Source organism: Chrysemys picta, chromosome 1, assembly GCF_011386835.1.
Source record: "Chrysemys picta bellii isolate R12L10 chromosome 1, ASM1138683v2, whole genome shotgun sequence".
Taxonomy (NCBI): domain Eukaryota; kingdom Metazoa; phylum Chordata; order Testudines; family Emydidae; genus Chrysemys; species Chrysemys picta.
This window is the reverse complement of record NC_088791.1, coordinates 93,948,480-93,968,585: the sequence shown is the minus strand read 5'-3', so window position 1 is coordinate 93,968,585 and position 20,106 is coordinate 93,948,480. Positions and strand designations below refer to the sequence as shown.

At 50.4% G+C, this 20,106-nt stretch overlaps 1 protein-coding gene across 4 annotated transcripts in view; it reads left to right on the top strand.

Annotated features, from left to right (window-relative positions):
* SYNGR1 (synaptogyrin 1) overlaps positions 1-16,209 on the top strand; it is a 28,533-nt gene extending 12,324 nt beyond the window's left edge. The window contains exons 2-5 of one of the 4 annotated variants that reach the window (XR_010597676.1): positions 7,965-8,202; positions 10,672-10,817; positions 13,512-15,148; positions 15,967-16,209. Coding sequence is in view for 2 of the 4 variants with exons in the window: in XM_005302523.5 (XP_005302580.1) it covers positions 7,965-8,202; positions 10,672-10,817; positions 14,848-15,066 (603 nt within the window). In the remaining 2 variants the exon portion in view is untranslated. Of the gene's footprint in view, positions 1-7,964; positions 8,203-10,671; positions 10,818-13,511 lie in introns of all 4 variants that reach the window. The other 3 variants (XR_006172863.2, XM_005302523.5, XM_005302524.5) reach the window with 3 other exon arrangements.
* Positions 16,210-20,106: the final 3,897 nt, after the last annotated feature.

Below are 20,106 nucleotides of genomic sequence, written 5' to 3'. Positions count from 1 at the left end.
AGCAAGGAGCTACAAGTTTTCCTGGCAGAGCTTATTAGCACTGCAAAAGGACTAGCTCTGGGATTTTGTTTATTTTTTCTGTTTCTTAAAAATAAGAATAGAAAAGTAATTGCAAAAACCTGTGTTAATTCATTGTTTAAGGTTACATGCTCACAACCACAAGAAGCCAAGAACTATAAAAGTTAGGGTTCCGACAGCAGTGCTAACTCAGCCAAATCACATGGAAATACTATGTGCTAACCCTGTTTTTCTAGTTGAATGGGTAGCTTAATATATTATGTTTTCTGCTGTAAAATATATTGCATAAAACATACAGTACAGAATGTGCAACATGGCCAAAGGAAAGTTGTTCTTGGACTCTTAAAAGGGTACTATCTGCTTTGAAATCTAGGCAGTTTCCAACAATGATTTCAAAGTAGGTTTAGGTAATGCCCTTGCCTCTCAGACCCCCACCCCCCAATTTTTGAAGTTTTACAATCACATTCTTCTATGTTTAAAATATTTTTTCTTTCTCAATTGCAGCATGAGAAACTCTCACAAATACCAGTGGAAACCAGCCGGACCCAAATCCTGCAAACACCAACGTGTGTAATTTTATTCACATGAATGGTCCAATTTGAAGTCAATGAGATGGCTCATCTGCATAAAGTTAGGCACATGTGTTTGCAGGATTGAGCCTAACTAACTATGCAGAGTGGAAGGATAGCCTTGTGGTTAAGGTGCTGGGCTGGCACTTGGGAGATCAGGATTTAATTCCTTTGCCTGTCGCAGACTTCCTGTATGGCCACAGGCAAGCCACTTCAGCTTTCGGCACTTCAGTTCTCCATCTGTAAAATGGGGATAATCCTTCCTTTGTCTTGTCTGTTGAGATTGTAAACTCTTTGGGAAAGGCGCTGTCTATTACCATGTATATACGCCACCCCTGTGGCAATGGGGTCCTGATCTCTGTTGGGGCCCCTAAACTCACCAATAATAAATAATGCTACTACACAGGGAAAGTGACTACACCCAAAGTGCACGATGCAAGCAAGCTGAAAATATGTAATATTTTTTCTCTAGTCGTCTTGTTACAGCAACATTAGGCATTATTAGTAACAGGTACCAAGGGCCCAGATCTCCTCTTGCTTACTGCAATGTAACGCCACTGACTTCAGCGTGGTAACTCCTGATTTACGTGGCTGGCAGGCGTGGTGAATCAGGCCCAACACTATCAGCCAGAGTGTCCTATTTTTTATGTTGGTATCCCTGTAACTTTTTGGCATTTCTGACATTTTAGCTGTGAAACCTGAGTGCTGAGTTAATGCAGGGATATTTATGGGGGGGTGAGGGGGAAGTTTTATTTAATTAGTGATCTAATTAAACATTTATATCATTACTTTACCATGAAATCAAGCAAATGTAAGACCTATCCAAATGGGTTTCTCGATAAGCCACCTTCACTGTTCATGTGCAGGATTAACTGCCAGGGGCTAGGTAGGCCCTACCCTCCATTCTGAAGACTGCCAAATGTGGATTCTCCCAAGCCATTATTTATTTATATGATGATTTATTACACGCCCGGCCCCGCATCCTCTAGGCATGTTTACATAACTGGAAAAACACCAAGGCTGGTGCCTATTGTAGGCAGCAACAATTGCCAGCCCAACTGTGCCCATCCATTCAAATCACCCCATTCTGGCCCCCTATCAAGTTGAATGCTTACGGAAATAGATGAGTCTCACTGCACTGTGCTCTCATAGTCAGTCTACCAGAGTGGTGGTGGGCTGACAGTGAGAGCCAGTTTCAAAGCTGAGAAGCCTCCCACCCTGCCACTAGCTCTCCACTCCTTCTCTGGGCTGTCAGCAGGAATGCTTCCGCTGATCTCAGCTGTGGGGAAGGTATATAAGGAAGGAGATGGCCTCTCAGGTTTCCAGGTCCCCAATCACATAGGACTTTATAGATTAAAACCAACACCTAGAGACGCACTGGGAAGAGCTGGGTAGCCAGTGCAGAGCATGCGTGGTGTATGTTTTCAGGGGCTGGATCCACTCAGGAGATGGAGTAGCAGCATTCTGCAATCACAAGTTTTTGAGACATCTACAAGGGTAGCCCTCAATAGTGTGCTTTGCTGTAAATCATGCCTTTGGCTGGATGACCCTGACAAGGTCCACCTCAGAGAGGAAAGGCTACAACTTCTTCACCACTTGCAGATGGAAAAGTGTGGTTAGAGCCACCACTGCTGTCTGAAACTAGAGGGGCAGTGATGGGTCCTGTACAATTTCAAGTCTCTGAACCATTTTTGCAAAGGGTGGGAATATACTAATAGAAAGAACAGATACAAAGACAAACCCTGTCCCCCTCTCTGGACCTTATACAACTAAATGTCACAGGCTATCTGTAAGCCAAGGTGACCTGCAAGGACAATGGGCAAGAATATGTCTAGGTGCTTCTGTGTCATTGTGAAGGGCAGATGAGTATAGTGTCCTGCTAGGCCAAAAGTGCTAATGCCTGGACAATGTAGTCCATTAGTGAGGAATGGAACTCCACAGCAACCCTTAGTCTCTGTGAGGGGTATTGCAATAGGTCCAGGAGTGAAAATAAGTCCCCAAAAGCTGCCTAAAGGAAGCAATCATCTGATCATAATGGGGAATATAAATTATACCCATCTCCAGCTCTAAAACCAAGATGAGCTCTAGTTTATGCCTACCTGGATGGCATTTCTGGTCTTCTAAATTTCTCTTGTCTGATTATGTGGCAAATAGGGCATACACATTTCATCACCTAGTACAAGGCGGTCAGGCAACTTGGATGCCAGTGTCACCTCTGGTTGCATCCTCTTGCTTTTATATCACATTGAGAAGTTTGCCAGCTTTCCATCAGGGTAGGAGTTGTAACAATTATTGCAAATGATTATAAGTAGGGCCTTACTAAATTCACGTCCATTTTGGTCAATTTCATAGTAATAGGATTTAAAAAATGGTAAATTTCATGATTTCAGCTATTTAAACCTGTAATTGTAGGGGTCCTGACCCAAGAAAGAGTTGGGAGGGGGGTTTGCAAGGTTATTGTAGGGGGCGGGTTGCGGTATTGCTACCCTTACTTTTGCACTGCTGCCTACAGAGCTGGGCCCTCAGTCAGCAGCCGCCACTCTCTGGCTGCCCAGCTCTGAAGGCAGCAGCACAGAAGTAGGGCTGGCCTGGTATGGTGTTGCCACCCTTATTCCTGCGCTGCTGCTAGTGGGGCGCTGCCTTCAGAGCTGGGCACCCGGCCAACAGCCGCTGCTCTCCGGCCGCCCAGTTCTGAAGGCAGTGCAGAAGTAAGGGTGGCAATACATGACCCTCCTAAAATAACTTTGTGACCCCCCCTACAACTCCCTTTTGGGTCAGGACCCCCAATTTGAGAAACGCTGGTCTCCCTTGTGAAATCTGTATAGTATAGGGTAAAAGCACACAAAAGACCAGATTTCACAGGGAGAGACCAGATTTCACGGTCCATGACGAGTTTTTCATAGCCGTGAAATAGGTAGGGCCCTAATTATAGGCAGAGCTGTTAGCACCATCGTTAGTTAAGCTTGCTTGACACTTCCCATTGTAAGAGACCGTTTTTAGCTGCTTATAACTTTCCCAAACTTTAACTGTGTTTGGGCTGAAAATTTCCATTCTGGGCATCTGCCTCAGGCCTCATCTGTTTCCAAGAACAAGGTTAAGGAAAAATATATATATTTTTTCTGTATGAAAAAAAAAATATTCTTCTGTTTTGTTGTGACGCTAGAGAGACTCCATGCTGTGGAGCAGGGATTTGAAATTCAGCAGGGGGTCGTCGTGCTGTTAAGGGTGTGTCTTTTGCCATCTGCCCAAATTATAAACCACTGAAAAATCTTTGTTTGCACATACTCAGTAGAGGCTTGTTGGAGTTTGGCAGCTACATTCTGTGAAGATTCCATTCGCACTGAACATGCGCCAGTCCAAGGCTGGAGGAACTGAGCAGGACTTTCCCTGCAGTTGCTTCTCTTGGCTGCTACAGCTCACAGTGGCATTGGGTACAGGAAGGGAGAGCAGTGAGATTGGCTCCTGTGCTCTGAATGCGACCCCTGCTGGTGCCCAGGCAACGAGGAGGGAGAAGGAGCCTGAATGGAGTACAGAGCCGCAAGAGCCTGTCTTGTGGGGTGGGGTCAATGGAAGGAATAGGTTAGGAAAAGGAGCTTCATAGGAGACTGGGACTGGAAGATGGAGACAAGAGGTGAGGGGGAAACTAAGACTGGCTGGGCAAGGAGACTGGGAGTAGGAGCTGGTGGGGAACATGGGCAGGCAGATGGGTGAGAGACTGGGGGCTTATGTGTTGGGAAGGGGAGGACTGAGAGTAGATAAGGAGCTGTGGGGAAGAGACCGGGACTGGCTGGGCAAGATGACCTGGCCTGGGACCAGGAAAGAAGTGAGACTAAGAAGAGACAAGATGCCTGGGCTAAGGTAGAGAGAGAGACAGTGCTGATATAGGGACAGGCTGGAGGGGATATGGGCAAAAGGGGTCAGATCTGGGGGGAATGGGGCAGAAGGGTCTGTGCCCACTAGAGCACACTCCACTACAGAACTTGGAATGGAACCATAGATTTCCTGAGTCTCACCATTCCTCTGCTGTCAGCAAACATTTGTGAAATGCACTGGTAGAGTGTGCATCTAATCTCCCTCTAGTGCTGGACCTGGTCCACGTAGCAGATGACAACCTACTAGTGCTGTCAGGTACTCCAGTCAAGGAGCAGATGCCTGTGCTTGGATCTCAAATTCCAAACCCTGCTGATGGCTGATTATGTATCAGATTGGAAATAACTGACCAGTAATTTATTCCCACCCTGGCACTACAGCGTCTCAAATTTCTTGGTCCATTGCGATAGCAAAAATTCAAATGGTGCTTATACCCTGTAAGTGACACAGGGGAATGGGTGGTGTTTTAGTTGAATGATTCCTGTTAGTCGGGCCCCTGGCTATCTTTGCTCACTGTCTGAAACTTGATAGTCACATCTCTTTGCTCTCAGTTTTAGTCATGGGAGTGGGGAATGATTCTAGCTCTCTCTCTCTTTCAAGGTTTTTACTGGTGCCTCTCGCAGTTTCAGGGTTAACTGCACCTGTGACCTACCACCTGGGATTCCTCGAGGGCACGCTCTTAAGCTTTCCGGCTCCCAGCGTCACCTCTCTCAGTCAGAGGCCCCTGTCTCTCTCCCTCCAGACCAGGGGTTTCACAGCCCCTCTGCTCCTCACTGTGGTTTCCTCAGCAGGTTTGACAGGGTCCCATCCAGCCCCTGTGGGTAACCTCTCTCCAGGGGCTAGAACAGGGTACAGCAGTTACCAACCAGCCTTCACACAGCAAACTGCTTTTCTTCTTAGGGTAAACGCTTTACAGAGAAAACATCTAAAAACAATAAAATGACTTACACTCGTGCTGAAAGCTTACTAGGGATCACCCCTCTCCAACTTAGGGCTTTGGTAGGTGTCGGTCTTTTCAAACCCCACAATTGGGTTTACCCACTTGGTTACAAGTCCATGTCAGTTTATAGGTCAGGAACAAGATCCCTGACTGGACAGTTCAGCTGTTTAATTTTAATATAGCTTGGGCCCTATGGGAACAGGCAATCAATTTGACAGCTTCCCCTGGCTACTAATCTAAAATGGATCCATCAGTGCCAGAGGCACTGTTATGTCTGTGGGTGGCTGTGAGCTTGTTTTGTGAGAGTGCCAGCCTTGAGTGCTTTCCCTCTACATTTCCCTATTTGATTTCCGTCGTACACTGCCTTCATTCAACCACATTCTGTCCCCGCATATACCAGTGCAAGGGCAAAGGGAATCACTGCTTTCCCCTTCTGAATGCTTATCATTTAAACAGCACCATTGTTGTATAAAGTGGGAGTAAAACTGCCTTCAGTGAGTCAGGTTTTCACTTGAAAACTAGAGCCAGTGAGGATAGACTGCTGCAAATGAGAGCAGAATTGGGTCTTTCATGTGTTCTTGCAGCCCTGTGTATTCTGCTCCAGCCTGTGAGCTGGCACCTCAGTGGGATATGTACAGTGGGACAGTTGTGTGCCTCCTCCACTCCCTGCACCTAATGGGGGATGGGGGACACTGTTCACATGGATACACCTGTTGCTACCGCACCAAGAAACAAGCCACCTGAATTCTGACCTATCAGTTAGTGAGTTGCACACTGTATGGGTCACTACTGATTGCAGAATCTCGGTTTTGATTCACCCTCTGTGTGGATGTAAATTGACTCCTCTAAACCAGATTTATGCCCATCTTGCACTACAGGCACAGAGGACCTGATCCTTTATACCACAGGAAACCCACTGAAGTTACTCTTCTTATTTTTTACACTGGTGTGTAAAAAGTGAGAGGAAAGTGATCATCAGCTTACATAAGAATGGCCATACTGGGTTAGACAGTCCATTCAGTCACCTATTCACTTACCTTTTCTGGGTTGATGGAGAGAAGGGAGGACAAACGAAAGGAGCACATGGGCAGAATGCTGCTGGGTTAGTGATCTGATACGCATGGAGCAGGCTGGGCTGTGATTTTGGGAGTACCAGAAGTGAATGTATTGCATGTGCTATGTGATTATCCATGGGCCACGGTGCTCCAATCCAAAAATGTCTGCGAAATCCATAGCTAAGGAAAGAGTGAATCAGTCAGTGGCTGAATGGATAGAATGAGAATATTAGTAGACAGATGGCTAGTGTTATGTGTTGGATAGAGGGAAGGATGTAGTGAACAGAGTAGATGGATAGAAAAGATAAGGAGGTGTGGATAGAAGGATTGTTAGGAGAACAGATAAGTAGAGAATGCAGAGTAGTGGATAATGGGAGGGTGAATGGGGAAGAGAGAAATGGAGAAGAAGTTGGACAGATAAAATAAGTGAATAAACGGGGAGGAGGGAACAATGAATAGAAGGGAAAGCCATCTGGAGAGAGCTGGTGGGTGGAGGGTGGAGTGGGAGGGTGAATGGCTGCCTATAGAGTATGGGATTGCGAGGATTTAGGGCTTGTCTACACTTACAATGCTGCAACTCCACCGCTGTAATGGATCAGTGAAGACACTGCCATCTGTAGTAAATCCTCCCTGAGAGGCAGTAGCTAGGTTGATGGGAGAATTTTTCTATCAACCTAGTGCTGTCTGCATGGGGACTTAGGTCGGCTTAACTACGTTGCTCAGGGGTGTGGATTTTTCCACCCGTGAGAGTTGTAGCTATGCCAATATAACTTTTCAGTGTAGACCAACCCTCAGAGATTACCTACCCAAGAACTAAAACCGAAGAAATGAAACCAGTCCTAGTTCACCCTTTTCCTTAATCTGGCACTAGGCTGTGTGTGGGCACTCTGATTTCAGATGGAGATTTACCTATTTCAATTTAGCTTCAATTTGTAAAAATAATAATAAAATAAAACTATAAGTTTAGAATATCCTATTATGAGGCAATTCTTAGAAATAAAGTAACATTTTTCAGGTAAACTTCCCCTCAACTATTGCCCAAACTAGAGCTGGGCAAAAACTTTTTTAGCAATTAGTAAATTCACAGAAAAGTGCATTTTGGGGGGCACCAAACTATTTGAGTTCATGTCCAATTCCGCAAATAGTTTTAAACAAAAAATCCCTGAAAACAAAAATTTTGGAAATGTCAAAATGAACCATTTGGTTTGGAATTGACACTTTGTTTCCAAATATTGTTTCATATTGATGTTCAAAATTGCATTTGACCCATTTTCAGTTTTTCGTTTTGTTGAGAACCCCCCTCCAAAATCCTCCAAAATCAGTTATGGTTCTAAGTGACTCAGTTTTTTTCAGATGTAGTCCAAACAAGCTAACAAGACAGGCTCGCAACTCAGACAGAGAAGGAGTATGAGGACCAGCTAGTCTTGGGAGACCTCTTCTCCACTGCACTAGTCACCTGGTGGTCTGGAGGCAGGCATGGTCCTCACCTTCCTCCTGCCTCTGTCTCCTCAGGTGTTCTCCATTGTTGTCTTCGGCTCCATTGTGAATGAAGGTTACCTGAACAGCCCCAGTGAGGTGGAGGAGCATTGTATCTTCAACCGCAACCATAACGCCTGCAACTATGGCATCACCGTGGGCGTCCTCGCCTTCCTCAGCTGCCTTCTCTACCTGGCTCTGGATGTCTATTTCCCACAGATCAGCAGCGTCAAGGACCGCAAGAAGGCAGTGCTCTCGGACATCGGTGTCTCTGGTGAGCTTCCTGGCTGGTTGGCATAGAACCCCTTTCCTCAGGGAGTTGAGCTGAGGGAAGGAGCCTGTCTTATTTCATAAGCTAGCTGGCCAGATATCCCTGGAACAGGAGCTCTTTGACTGGTCTCCTTCCTTGTCCCCCCTCACCTTGTCCTCTTTTCCTCTGCCCCCTTCTTACGCCCACTCCTCTTTTTTCCTCTTCTCCTCTCCCTCTCTTCTTTCCTTCTCCTTCCTCTTCTTGTCCCCTATCCTCTCCTTCCTCTTAACTCATCATCTTTTTCCCCCACCCTCCTCTCATCCTCTTCCTCTTTGCCCCGTCTCTCTTTGACCTCTCTCTGGCCTCTGCTGCTGCCTTATGATTTGATGATGGGATAATGACACCACAGGCAGCTCAAGCATTCCTCACACAATGTGGGAGATGTGAGCATATGTACAAATTGCATTCCTGTGATTAAAAATGGCAAGCCTTAAAAATGACCTGCAAAGGAAAGAAACATTATGCCCCTTTATTTTAATTCTGTATGCTGCATAAAAACAGCCTGAAAGGATGCCTTTTTGCCCTTATTTTTTCCTTTAGAAATATCAAGTCTCATTTTCCCTGGTTTTTGCTAGAGGTCTTCTTGGAAGACCAGAAAACTGGGGTAGGATCTTTCTAGGCCCTTATTTGAAGGAGTAGAGGGGGACACATCTTGTAACTGAGGTTTTTCTTTCCAATGCCGGGCGTTTGAATCAAATGAGAACCCGCCCCATCCCCCCCAAAAAATCCACAGAATTTTAAATAGTCTGACTATAAATTCTGTGCATGTTCTGAGGCATTGCAGGCCCCTGCCCAGCTCCTGGCACCCAGGGGTGTTCTAACTTACATTCTGCTTCCCATGGTCCCTAGTTTGTTGGAGCTGCAGAGCAGCACCTGTGTGCCTGGTACTTCAGCTGGAGGCTTCAATGAGTAGTGGGTGTCACAGGGAAAGTTGTTTTCTTTCATACCATGTCTCATCATCTTCTGCAGCAAGTTCCCTCATCTCTCTTCCAAAGTTTTCCTGTCCTCTACTCCCTCATTCATCTGTCCTTGTCTCCTCCGACGTCCCCACACGCGCTCTCCTTCATGTTGACATTTCGCTCCTCACTATTCCCTTTGTCTGGCTCATTCCCTCCCAACTTCATCCCTTCTTTCACAGCCCCAAGACACCCGGAACAGCTTCCCAAGAATGTGCACTGAGACAGTTCCCTCTTGCCTTTAAAATAAAATACACAATCACTTGTTCTGCAAAGCCTTCCCAACATGACATCCACCCCCCCACGTTCTGCAGACCTGATTCTGAACTCCCATCAGCTCACGTCAGGAGTATCTCCACTGACACCAATGGAGTTACCCCACTGGAAAACGGTTGCACAAAGAGGATCAGGCCCAATGTCTGTTCACTCTCCTGTACCTCTTTTGGCCTTTAAGTGTGCAAGCCCTTCAGGGGTCTTTTTGCTTGTTTAGCAAACGTTGCGCATTGTCTAGCCAGGGCACAGCGATAGTGCTTTATAAATAACAGTGAGATGCAGAGAAGCGGAAGGGAGTGTGTTAGAGAAACTGAGTGCAGTACAGCGGAACAAACATCCTACCTGGTTCTCCCAAGGTATCTGGTCGTACCTCAGAAAGGGGGTAAATGCATCAATTTCTGTTCCCTCCAGGAACTCCAGGCCAGCCCCTTTCCCATGCCCTGATGCTCCGATCTGGATCATCCACACTCCTTTCTCCCCTTAGAACTCTGATCCTGCTCATTTATCATCCCTCCCCAGGGGAGCTGTGATCCAGGGGTTTTCTTCCATCAAAATGCTGCTGCTCTCTTGCTCTCTTTACTCATTCTCCAGTCCCTTGAGCAGGAGCACCGTTATTCTGTGTATTACCAGTGTGTATGGCCCATCTTTTGGAAGAGATGTAAAACGGAGGGCCTGTCTGTCATCATATAGCTGTATTATAGATCCCATGGCACTTTTTATAAGTGTAAAAGCATTAGCCCTGGTGTCCTGTCTAAATTCCAATCACTGTGTAATTTCAGTCTGGCTGCCTACAATTCCTTTGCCGCTTGTTCTGGAGAATCTGCTCTTCACTTGTCCTTCCAGGACCATATTGTGTAGCGTAACTGGTTCAGAAGGGCTGCAGGGCCTCATTTGGGAGGCCCTGCAGAACTCACTCCCGTGAATCATGTGCCCCTCCAAGCTCATGCTGATAAAACCTTGGTACCACACCATACCTTAAATGTATTCTCTGCAGCTGCACACCCCAGAGTGACTGCTCTGCCCTCAATTACAGCCATGCCTCTCCGCTGAGTTTAGTGGGACTGCACAATCAGAATTTGGCCTACTCTGTAAAACACTTGGGGGTCTTGCAGGATAGAAATTGCTGGAGAAACTTAATGTATTTACTGTTTACCCGTACCCTACCCCTCTCTCTCTATCTTGTTTTAATGCTGTCCTTTCCCAGCCTTTTGGGCATTCCTCTGGTTTGTTGGCTTCTGCTTCCTGGCCAACCAGTGGCAAGTTTCAAAGCATGAGAACAACCCGCTGAATGAGGGGGCAGATGCAGCCCGAGCAGCCATCACCTTCTCTTTCTTCTCCATCTTCACCTGGGTGAGTAAAGCCGCCGGGACCCTGATTAGGGCCCTTGGATCAGGGCTCCCCTGCATAGCGGTTTCCACCCCACTTAGGGTTAGCCCAGCCGTCTGTAGATGGAAGGTCCCCTGGCTAGAGCTGACTCCTTCTGCATTTCCAATGGAACAGAAGCTGAAGTGGCTTCTGGGAGAGGACCAGTAGAAGAAATGGAGGAAGAAATGGGTAGGGCATTAGCCTAGGACTCAGGAGAGCTGGGTTCAAGTCCTTGTTCTGCCACAGACTTTCTGTGTGACTTTGGGAAAGCCACTTAACCTCCCTGTGCCTCAGCTCCCCGTCTGTAAAGTGGAGATAATAGCCCTGCCCTACTTCACCGAGGTGTTGTGAGATACTGTAGCAATGGGGACTGTATAATAGGGTTACCATTCGTCCGGATTTACCCGGACATGTCCTCCTTTTGTGTGCTAAAAATAGCGTCCGGGGGGAATTTGTAAAGCACTCACAATGTCCGGGATTAGCAGAGCGAGTGGCTGGGAGGGCTGCAGGGAAGTCCCGGGCTGGACTCAGGAGCAGCTGTAGAGGAGCCGGATCCGCCCTGCATTCTGAGCCGGCAGCTCCCTTGCAGCCCAGTCCAGCAGCACTGTGCAGGGCCAGACCGGGTTTTGTTGTGCAGGGCCAGGGACCGGGTTTTGTTGTGCTGGGGAGCTCAGCCACGTGTCCGGCTCGGCTGCACAGAGCCCAACACTCTGTTCTGAGCAGCAGGGTAAGGAGGTCAGGGGGCAGGAAGGTTCTGGAGGTGGCAGTCAAGAAACGGGGGGGGCTTTTTGGGGGGAGTGGAGAAAGTTTTGGGCAGTCAGGGTACAGGTAGGGGGTAGGGTCCTGGGGGGCAGTTGGGGGGGGTCTTAGGAGGGGGCAGTTAGGGGACAAGGAACAGGGAGTCTTAGGTAGGGGGTGGGGTTCTGGAGGGCAGTTAGGAGCAGGGGTCCCAGGAGGGGGCAGTCAGGGGACAAGGAGCAGGGGGGGAGTGTTTGGGAGTTCTGGGGGGGTCTGTCAGGTGGCAGGGGTGGGGAGATGGATCGGAGCAGTCAGGGGACAGGGAGCAGAGGGGTTTAGATGGGTTGGGAGTTCTGGGGGGGGCTGTCAGGGGGTGGGGAGTGGTTGGATGGGGCGTGGGAGTCCCAGGGGTCTGTCTGGGGGTGGGGGTGTGGATAAGGGTTGGGGCAGTCAGGGGACAAGAGGCAGGGAGGCTTAGATAGGGAGTGGAGTCCTGGGGGGCAGTTAGGGGCAGGGGTCCCAGGAGGGGGCAGTCAGGGGACAAGGAACGGGGGGAGGGTTGGGGGTTCTGGGGGGGCGGGAAGTGGGAGGGGCAGGGGCGGGGCTAGGGCGGGGCTCCTCCCATCCTCTTTTTTTCTTGCTGAAATATGGTAACCCTACTGTATAAGTACCATACAAAGAGTCTGCTTCTCTTTCCAGGATGTGCTGTTAGCATTCCTGACATCAGGAGGGGCTTCAGCAGCTGTGTTGGGGGAGGGGATGGTTGTTAACATCCTGTAGCACAGCATATGGTCTTCCCCCTCTCTGTATCTGGTTTGCCCCCCTGCTGGCATCCCTAGTTCATTTATTCATTTGGTAGGAAGAAAATGGTAGAATTTGTTTGGAGCCTTCCCAGAGCTTCCTTTCCCTTCCCTTTTTATCCCCCAACCCGCATCACGGAGTTTCTCTACTTGTCCAGATTTTGGGGCTCCATTTCAATGTAACCTATTGGGTTTTTTCCATACACAAACAGCCTCCTTGTACTTTCAGTCTTTTATTTCAAATAAAGAGATGGAACAAAACAAGAAAGAACATAAGTAAAGTCTGCACAAGAGAGCACAGTGTGTCTGTCTTTTGCAAGATACTGTGTCATCCCCCTCCCCCCCCGCACAAAATAGCAGCCAACACACTCCTAGGAATGAAAATGTGTGGTACGCAGATGATAAGATCATGCCAGTGGCATAGCTGCCATCCCACTCAACCAGAATCTGCTCTTTTCACTCGATGTTTCTCTGTAGTTCTAGTGCAGATGGGGCTGTCAGTGGAGGTGGGAAATCAGGGGCTGGAAGAGCTGTGGAGGCAGCATCTTCACCCCCTGAGAGATGTGGCAAAGGAGAGCAACACCTGCCACATTCTCCCAAACTTTGTCTGGGTGTGTCCGCACTGGAGTGGGAGGTGTAGTTTCCAGCTCAGGCAGACATACCCATGCTAGTTTTGATCAAGCTAGGGTGTTAAAAATAGAAGTGTTGCCATGGCAGGATGGGCTAGCCACCTGAGTAAGTACCTAGGATCCAGGGCAGGGTCATTCTCAGAGAGCTGGTCCATCCCACTGCCAGCACCATGACTGCTACATGGCTATTTTTAGCACGCAAGCTCAATCAAAGCTAGCACCTGTACATCCGCTGGAGCTGGAAATGATGCCTCCAGTTCCAGTGCAGAGGTACCCAATGAGTGGCACTGCAGGGCTCTCCCCACAGACCAGGGTTCCTCAGTCACAGGAAGAGAGGGCCATGAGATGAAAGGCCTGAGGAGGGAGGTGTGGGTCCAGCTCCTCTCCCTGTTTGGCTGAAGGAAGGGGAGTCTAATGGTGTCTCTTGGGGTTTTTATTTCAGTCGCGTGACTTTGTTTGGTTGTCTCCCTCATTGACTCTTCTCCTTATCCCCTCCCCCTCTCTCCTCACAGGGCCTCCTGACATTTCTGGCTTTCCGGAGATTCAGACACATTAGCTTTCAGGAAGAATACAACACTCTCTTCCCTAGCTCCCCCGCACCGCTGCCTTAGGGCCATTCCCCAGGGGGGCGCTTAGCGCCATTCCTCCAGGGCCTTGGCGGGGAAGGGGTGTGCATAGGGGAAGAGGTGGTCGGAGTGCAGATGATTCCAACTCCCAGGATCGGGGTGGGGGATGGGGCTGAGAATACAGATGCACGTTGCCATGTCGGTGCAGCTGACATGGTGGGGAGAGAGAGAAGCGATGTGCCTTGGAACTGGGATGGGACGTTAATTGTCCTTTGGGGAGTTGGAAGGAAGTGACCCACCTCTCCTCCTCCACTTTCCCACACCTGACTAATGCTGAATAACACCTGTAAACCTTTCTATTGGAATCTGCTCAGTCTTAATATTTTAGCCAGGCAGGGCTCCCCTCACCACAATCCCTACTTCCCATCTCCACTTCCTCTCACTCCTCTGCCCCTTTCACTCACTACGCTGGGATGGTCCCTGGGTGGCTGGACCCATTCAAACATGTCTGGGACGCTGCAGGAATGCAGTCCTCTGGTCCCTGACCCTCAATAAGCCCCAGCCCCAATGACCTTGTCACACCAAAGAGCATTCCAAAAGCAATGTCAGAGGCAGGGAGCAGGAACAAGGCTGGACCTACTCTAACTGCTCTCCCAGAGGGAAGGCATCTGCTTCCCCTCTCCTCTCCTCCCATCCCCAGCAAGGCCTGTGATTTTTTTTCTTGGCAGCATAGTGGGTCGCTCAGTGGATGACTGGCAGTGAAAGGGTTAATGGGAACAGCCACTGCCTCACGTCCATCTCCTCCCTCCGGCGGATCAGTCTGGAGCCCCAATGGGGTCTAAGATGAAATGGGTCACAGATCCAGCCCAAAGGAGCAAGACCTCTGAGGTGGATGTGAAGCAGATCACCTGGCTGGGGAGGGGACGTTATACATGTATATCTGCAGGCCGTCTATGCCTGCACAGTTTGAACCCCGTCGCTGGGCAGGATGGACCCAGCATACCCCAGCGACTGCTGTGGGCCTGGGCAAAGCAAGTGCAAGCAGCGGGTGGCACACTCACGCATTCTCTCTCTTGTCCTGGGCTCACACTCTCCATGGGGCACACTAACTCTTCTTGCACTTGGGTGTGTTTAACCAGTGATTTCCAGTCATGCCTTGTGCACTAATCCTTAACCACTACTAACTCGGCTTTTGTTTGTCTCTCCTCCTTGGCGTGTTTCCTTCCCTTTCTCTTGCCTTGTTCTCTCTCTGCTTCCCTTCTCCCCTTGTCCTCCCTTAAAGGTGGGCCAGGCGTTTCTGGCGTACCAGCGCTACCGGATTGGTGCCGACTCGGCCCTCTTCTCCCAGGACTACACGGACCCAAGCCAGGACTCCGGCCTGCCTTACGCCCCCTACACGAACGAGGACGATGCCACAGACACGGTGGGGACGTACCAGCAGCCCCCTCCGGTAGACGCTTTTGACGCTGAGACGCAGGGGTACCAAACACAGAACTACTGAGCTACACTGGTGCCCCTTCCTGTGCCCCTCCCCTCTGCCCCCTTCCCTCTGCCGGTGGGAGGCCGCGGCACAAAACAGACAGGTGTGTCCCAGCACAACAGGTGGCCCTTGGCCATGCTCCAGCCTTCTGGGCCATTTGTTTTTATTTATTGGTGGTTTTTTTTAAGAAAAAAAAAATCCCTAACTGTTCCTCCCTCCTTCTGAATTGTCCACCAGACCCAAACTGTGTATTCCCAAGTCTGTCCCTGTCTTGGCAAAAGCTCCCCTGGCAACCTGGGAGTGAGCAGCAGCTTTGGGCAAGAATCCAGCTCAGTCTTTTGGTGGGCAGGGGAGGGTGACAAGGGCACCAGTGCAGGAAGCAAAGGCCTAAGAGGTGGAGAGGCTCAAGCGGTTCTGGCGGGTGGGGAGAGAAGGTGGCAACTACAGTGTTGGAGCGGATGCGTGTGTGTCTGTGTGTGTGGAAGGGAGAGTTGGAGATGGGGGAGGAGTGTGTGAGGGAGGGAGAGGTCAGAGCAAGCATGCAGGCGTGCAAGTGTGGGGGGTGGGTGGATGTGCAAGCAATGGGGCAGATCACAACCCTTTTGTCCCATGGGGTATTGCCCTCTCAGCAGTACAAGACAGTATGGGAAGTTGTTGGTGGTTTATCTTCAGGGGTGTAGGGAAGAGTGGTATTGAGGGTGGGGGATGGGGGGTTGAAAGAGAAAATGGGGTGGGGGTGGAGTTTTGCAGGCACCATCGAAAACTACAAAGACATTGGTAGAATTTAAACCAAGACAATAATCAGGACTGGACTAGATGGGCTATGCGATGAGAATCCCTCTTTCCCCAGGCGATTGGATTGGAGGTGTTTCCCCATCCCCATGTAAGCACCCTTCTGAGGTTAACACTGCGTTCCTCTAGGGAGAACCAGAACCAAGCTGCATCCTCAGGGTGGGGAAGATGTCTTGAGAGAAACTCCTGAGAACTCCCTTCGGTCCCCTGCTTCTTCCGCTTAGGGATCACAACTGGCTTAGCACGGGATGAGGAGGAAGGCACTGGGCTGATTTGGGGAAAAGCCAGCTTCACACCAGCTGAAGGGGAACTTTGCCAGCCATCTCTGGTAGCGCTGTGGCCTTTGCCCAGAATAAAGGTGCAGGACGAAAATGGGTGAATTTTCATTTCTATAGTCCTGTTGAATCCACATCCCTGGTGGAGTTAGAGAGATTCCACCCACCCTGTGCTCCTAGACCAGGGGTCGGCAACCTACGGCACGTGTGTCACGTGTGCCAAACAGGGCAGGTGAGCCGATTTTGAGTGGCACACTGCTGCCCACTGAGAGGAGGAGGGGCCGGAATGCACCAAGCTGGGGGGAAAAAGGGGGAGGAGGGAAGCTTGGCTGCCGCAGGACCAAGCTTCTGCCTCCTGCCCCTGCAGGGGAGAACAGTGCGGGGGGTCCCACCCCCTGCCCCACTCAGCCCCCCCACCCACCGCTCTCCCCTGCGGGGGCAGGAGGCAGAAGCTTGGTCCTGTGGCAGCCAAGCTCCCCCCCCCCCCGTTTCTTCCCACAACGTGGTGCATTCCGGCCCCCTCCTCCTCCCCCCTCTCCCTGCCGGCGAAGGGGAGCGGGAGCGAAGTAGAGCCGAGCGGTAGCGTGCTCCCTGCTCCATAGAGGAGGCAGAGAGAGGTAGGGACGGGCCTGGGGGTGGAACAGGGCATATCCCTCCCAGCCCCCTGCCATGAGCCGCTCAGGGCAGGGGGCTGGGAGCACCCCCACCAGCCGAGCACCCCAGCCTTCTGCCCTGCACCGCCCCACACCCTCCAGCCCTCTGCCCTGACCTCCCCGGAACACCCAGCCCTCTGCCCTGCACCTCACACACACCCCCCCCCCCAGCCCTCTGCCCTGACCTCCCCCCAACACCCAGCCTTCTGCCCTGCACCCCCACACCCTCCAGCCCTCTGCCCTGACCTCCCCCCAACACCCAGCCCTCTGCCCTGCACCTCCACACACCCCCAGCCCTCTGCCCTGACCTCCCCCCAACACCCAGCCTTCTGCCCTGCACCCCCACACCCTCCAGCCCTCTGCCCTGACCTCCCCGGAACACCCAGCCCTCTGCCCTGCACCTCCACACACCCCCAGCCCTCTGCCCTGATCCTCCCCACACACCCCCAGCCTTCTGCCCTGCACCTCCACACACCCCCAGCCCTCTGCCCTGAACCCCCCCACACACCCCAGCTCTCTGCCCTGATCCTCCCCACACACACACAGCCTTCTGCTCTGCACCTCCACACACCCCCAGCCTTCTGCCCTGACCTCGAGTTGCCCCGCTCAGCCCGCTGCAGGCCTAGGTGAACAGAACCCCAGGCTGGAAGCGGGCTGAGCAGGCTGGTGGCGTAAGATCAGCATTTTAATTTAATTTTAAAGGAAGCTTCTTAAACATTTTGAAAACCTTGTTTACTTTACATACAACAATAGTTTAGTTATATAATATAGACTTATAGAGAGAGACCTTCTAAAAAACGTTAACATGTATTACCGGCACGCGAAACCTTAAATTAAAGTGAATAAATGAAGACTCGCACAGCACTTCTGAAAGGTTGCCTACCCCTGTCCTAGACTGATCATCCTGGGCATCTGTGCCACGCTCTCTGGAGCCCAGAGAAACAGGGCAGGACTCCCAATGGAGCTTCTCGCCCTGCTGGAAAGAAATACTGCTGCTTTTCTGCCAGCTGGTGTCTAGACATTCTTAGAGTGGGTGTAACCAATGAGAAGGGCCCCAGCAGCGGGGCTCTTGTGTTTGCCCCAAAGTTATCCTGACTGAGACTGGATCAGGGAACCTAAGAGGGATCTTTAAACAGCAGCTCTGCTAAGTGAGCTGAATGGGGAGCATCTCCCCCTGCCGTTGCAAAATCTGGACGGGCCATGCTGCACTCTCTTCCCACTGAAATATGGTCTTTGTTTATCTTACAGCTCTTCAGAGATGTCAGTGCTCCATCCTCAGCCCCTAGCTCCTGGCAGCCTAAGAGCTTGTCTACACTGGGAAATCCACTAGAACAGTTATTCCAGGATAGCTCCCTGTGTGGACACTCTGTTCTGGAATAAAATATGGGTTTTTTTATCCCAGAATCCTTACTCAGCTTTGGAAGTACACTAATTATTCCGGACTACAAGTGACTTTTATTCCAGAATAGAGTGTCCACAGTGGGAGCTATTCCACAATAACTATTTGGGGCAATTTCCCCATGTAGACAAGCCCTAAGAAAATGAGGCCAGGAACCAAAGCTTAGGTATCTCATATGGGTGTGCAGAATATTAACTCTTAGGCTACCACGCTTGAGCTGGGCAGAGCTCACAGCCTCTAGGATGGAGGGATCAGGAGCAGAACCAGGGCAGTATGATAGTACAGAACAATAACCATGTGGCCACTCTCCAGAGCACCTTGAGGAATTGAGAGATCCAGGATGGAACACAGGTGTGCTAGGTGGCAGTGCAGCAGGGCCGCCTGGGGGGGGAGCAAGTGGGGCAATTTGCCCCTGGCCCCGGAGGGGCCCCCACGAGAATATAGTATTCTATAATATTGCAACTTTTTTTTATGGAAGGGGCCCCTGAAATTGCTTTGCCCTCAGGCCCCCTGAATCCTCTGGGCGGCCCTGCAGTGCAGAGCACTTACTGTTAGGACTCCTAGTTCCTGCCAGGTTTGGGAATTGAACTTGGGTTGCCAGGAGAGCAGGGCAAAACATCTAGGTCAATGGTTTTCAACCTGTTGTCCGCAGACCCCTGAGGGTCCACAGACTATGTCTAAGATTTCCAAAGAAGTCTGTACCTCCATTTGAAATTTTTTTAGGGGGTCTGCAAATGAAAAAAGGTTGAAAACCACTGATCTAGGTTACTAGCTTCCTCCCCTGCCACACACCCCTCCCCAAATGCGGGGGAAGGAGAAATAGGGAGACGCAGCCCCAAAATGGGGGGAGGAACTGTCTAGTGAGGAATCCCCTCCTTTGTACACAATTATATACATGTTTTTATCTGCAGTGTCTATCTTTAAAGGGCTGTTTCTCAGAGCTGCCACCTTCGGGCACTGAAAAGAGGAGGAGCTGTTATGGGAGGGAGCTGAGACTCCAGCTGTTGCGTGATCTATGTGCCTGTGTGTGTATATTGTCTACAGGCCTCCTCATTGGCGCCTCTCCCAGTGATTCGCTGTACGTGGCACGTGGCTAGCAGCTAGTGGAGGTGAGGGGAAGGAAATGATAGGTCCTGTCACAGTTGAAGCACAAAGAGGAGCTGGGCAAGTCTCTCACTCCATGGTCCCGAGCAAAAGCAATACTGTAAATAGGAAGTTTGGTGGGGAAGGGTTCCCATCTCCCAAGCTTCTCTTCTGTTGGGGTAGCCTAATATTTAGGTTTGGGGAAAGGGGGGACTTTATCAAGAGGGGTTCTTTGTAATCCATGTCAGAGAGAGCTTTCTCCAAGTTCTCTCTCCCCCAGGAGTGAGAGAGAATATGACGGGATGGAGGAGGGTTGTGTGGGGAGGTAGAGGAGATATAAGCAACTGGTGTCTCAAGGTAAAACCCCAACATGTCTTTTGGAATGAATCTCTGAGACCCAGCAACCATCTCCCACTTCACCAGAGAGTGTTCGGCCCGTGGGGAGGGGATGTTTTTATTTTGGTTTGTACCATGGGACTATTTTAATGTCCCCTCTCCCATCACAGCTGGGAGGGTCCTTAAAGTCATCTAGAGCTGGCCAGTAAAGAGACCTTTCCCCCTTACACCCTGCTACCCTCAAAACACCGAGGGACCCCCTATCTGCTCTGAGGTGGAACTCGGCCAGGCTCATTACCTCCCCTGTCAGGACAGGCACCTCCCAGGCAGCTGAAGAACCAGTCTGCTCCTGTCTCAGGTTATTCCCCACCTCTCTGTCCCTCTGCTCCTGTTCTCTGTCCCTCGGCCCATGTCTGCATGGCAAGCAGGAGCTTGCAGTGGTTCCTAGAGGGTTTGCCCACTCTGGTGGCTCAGTTCCTGGCTTTGCTTTTGCCTGGTGGGAGCAGCGAACTCTTTTTTCAAT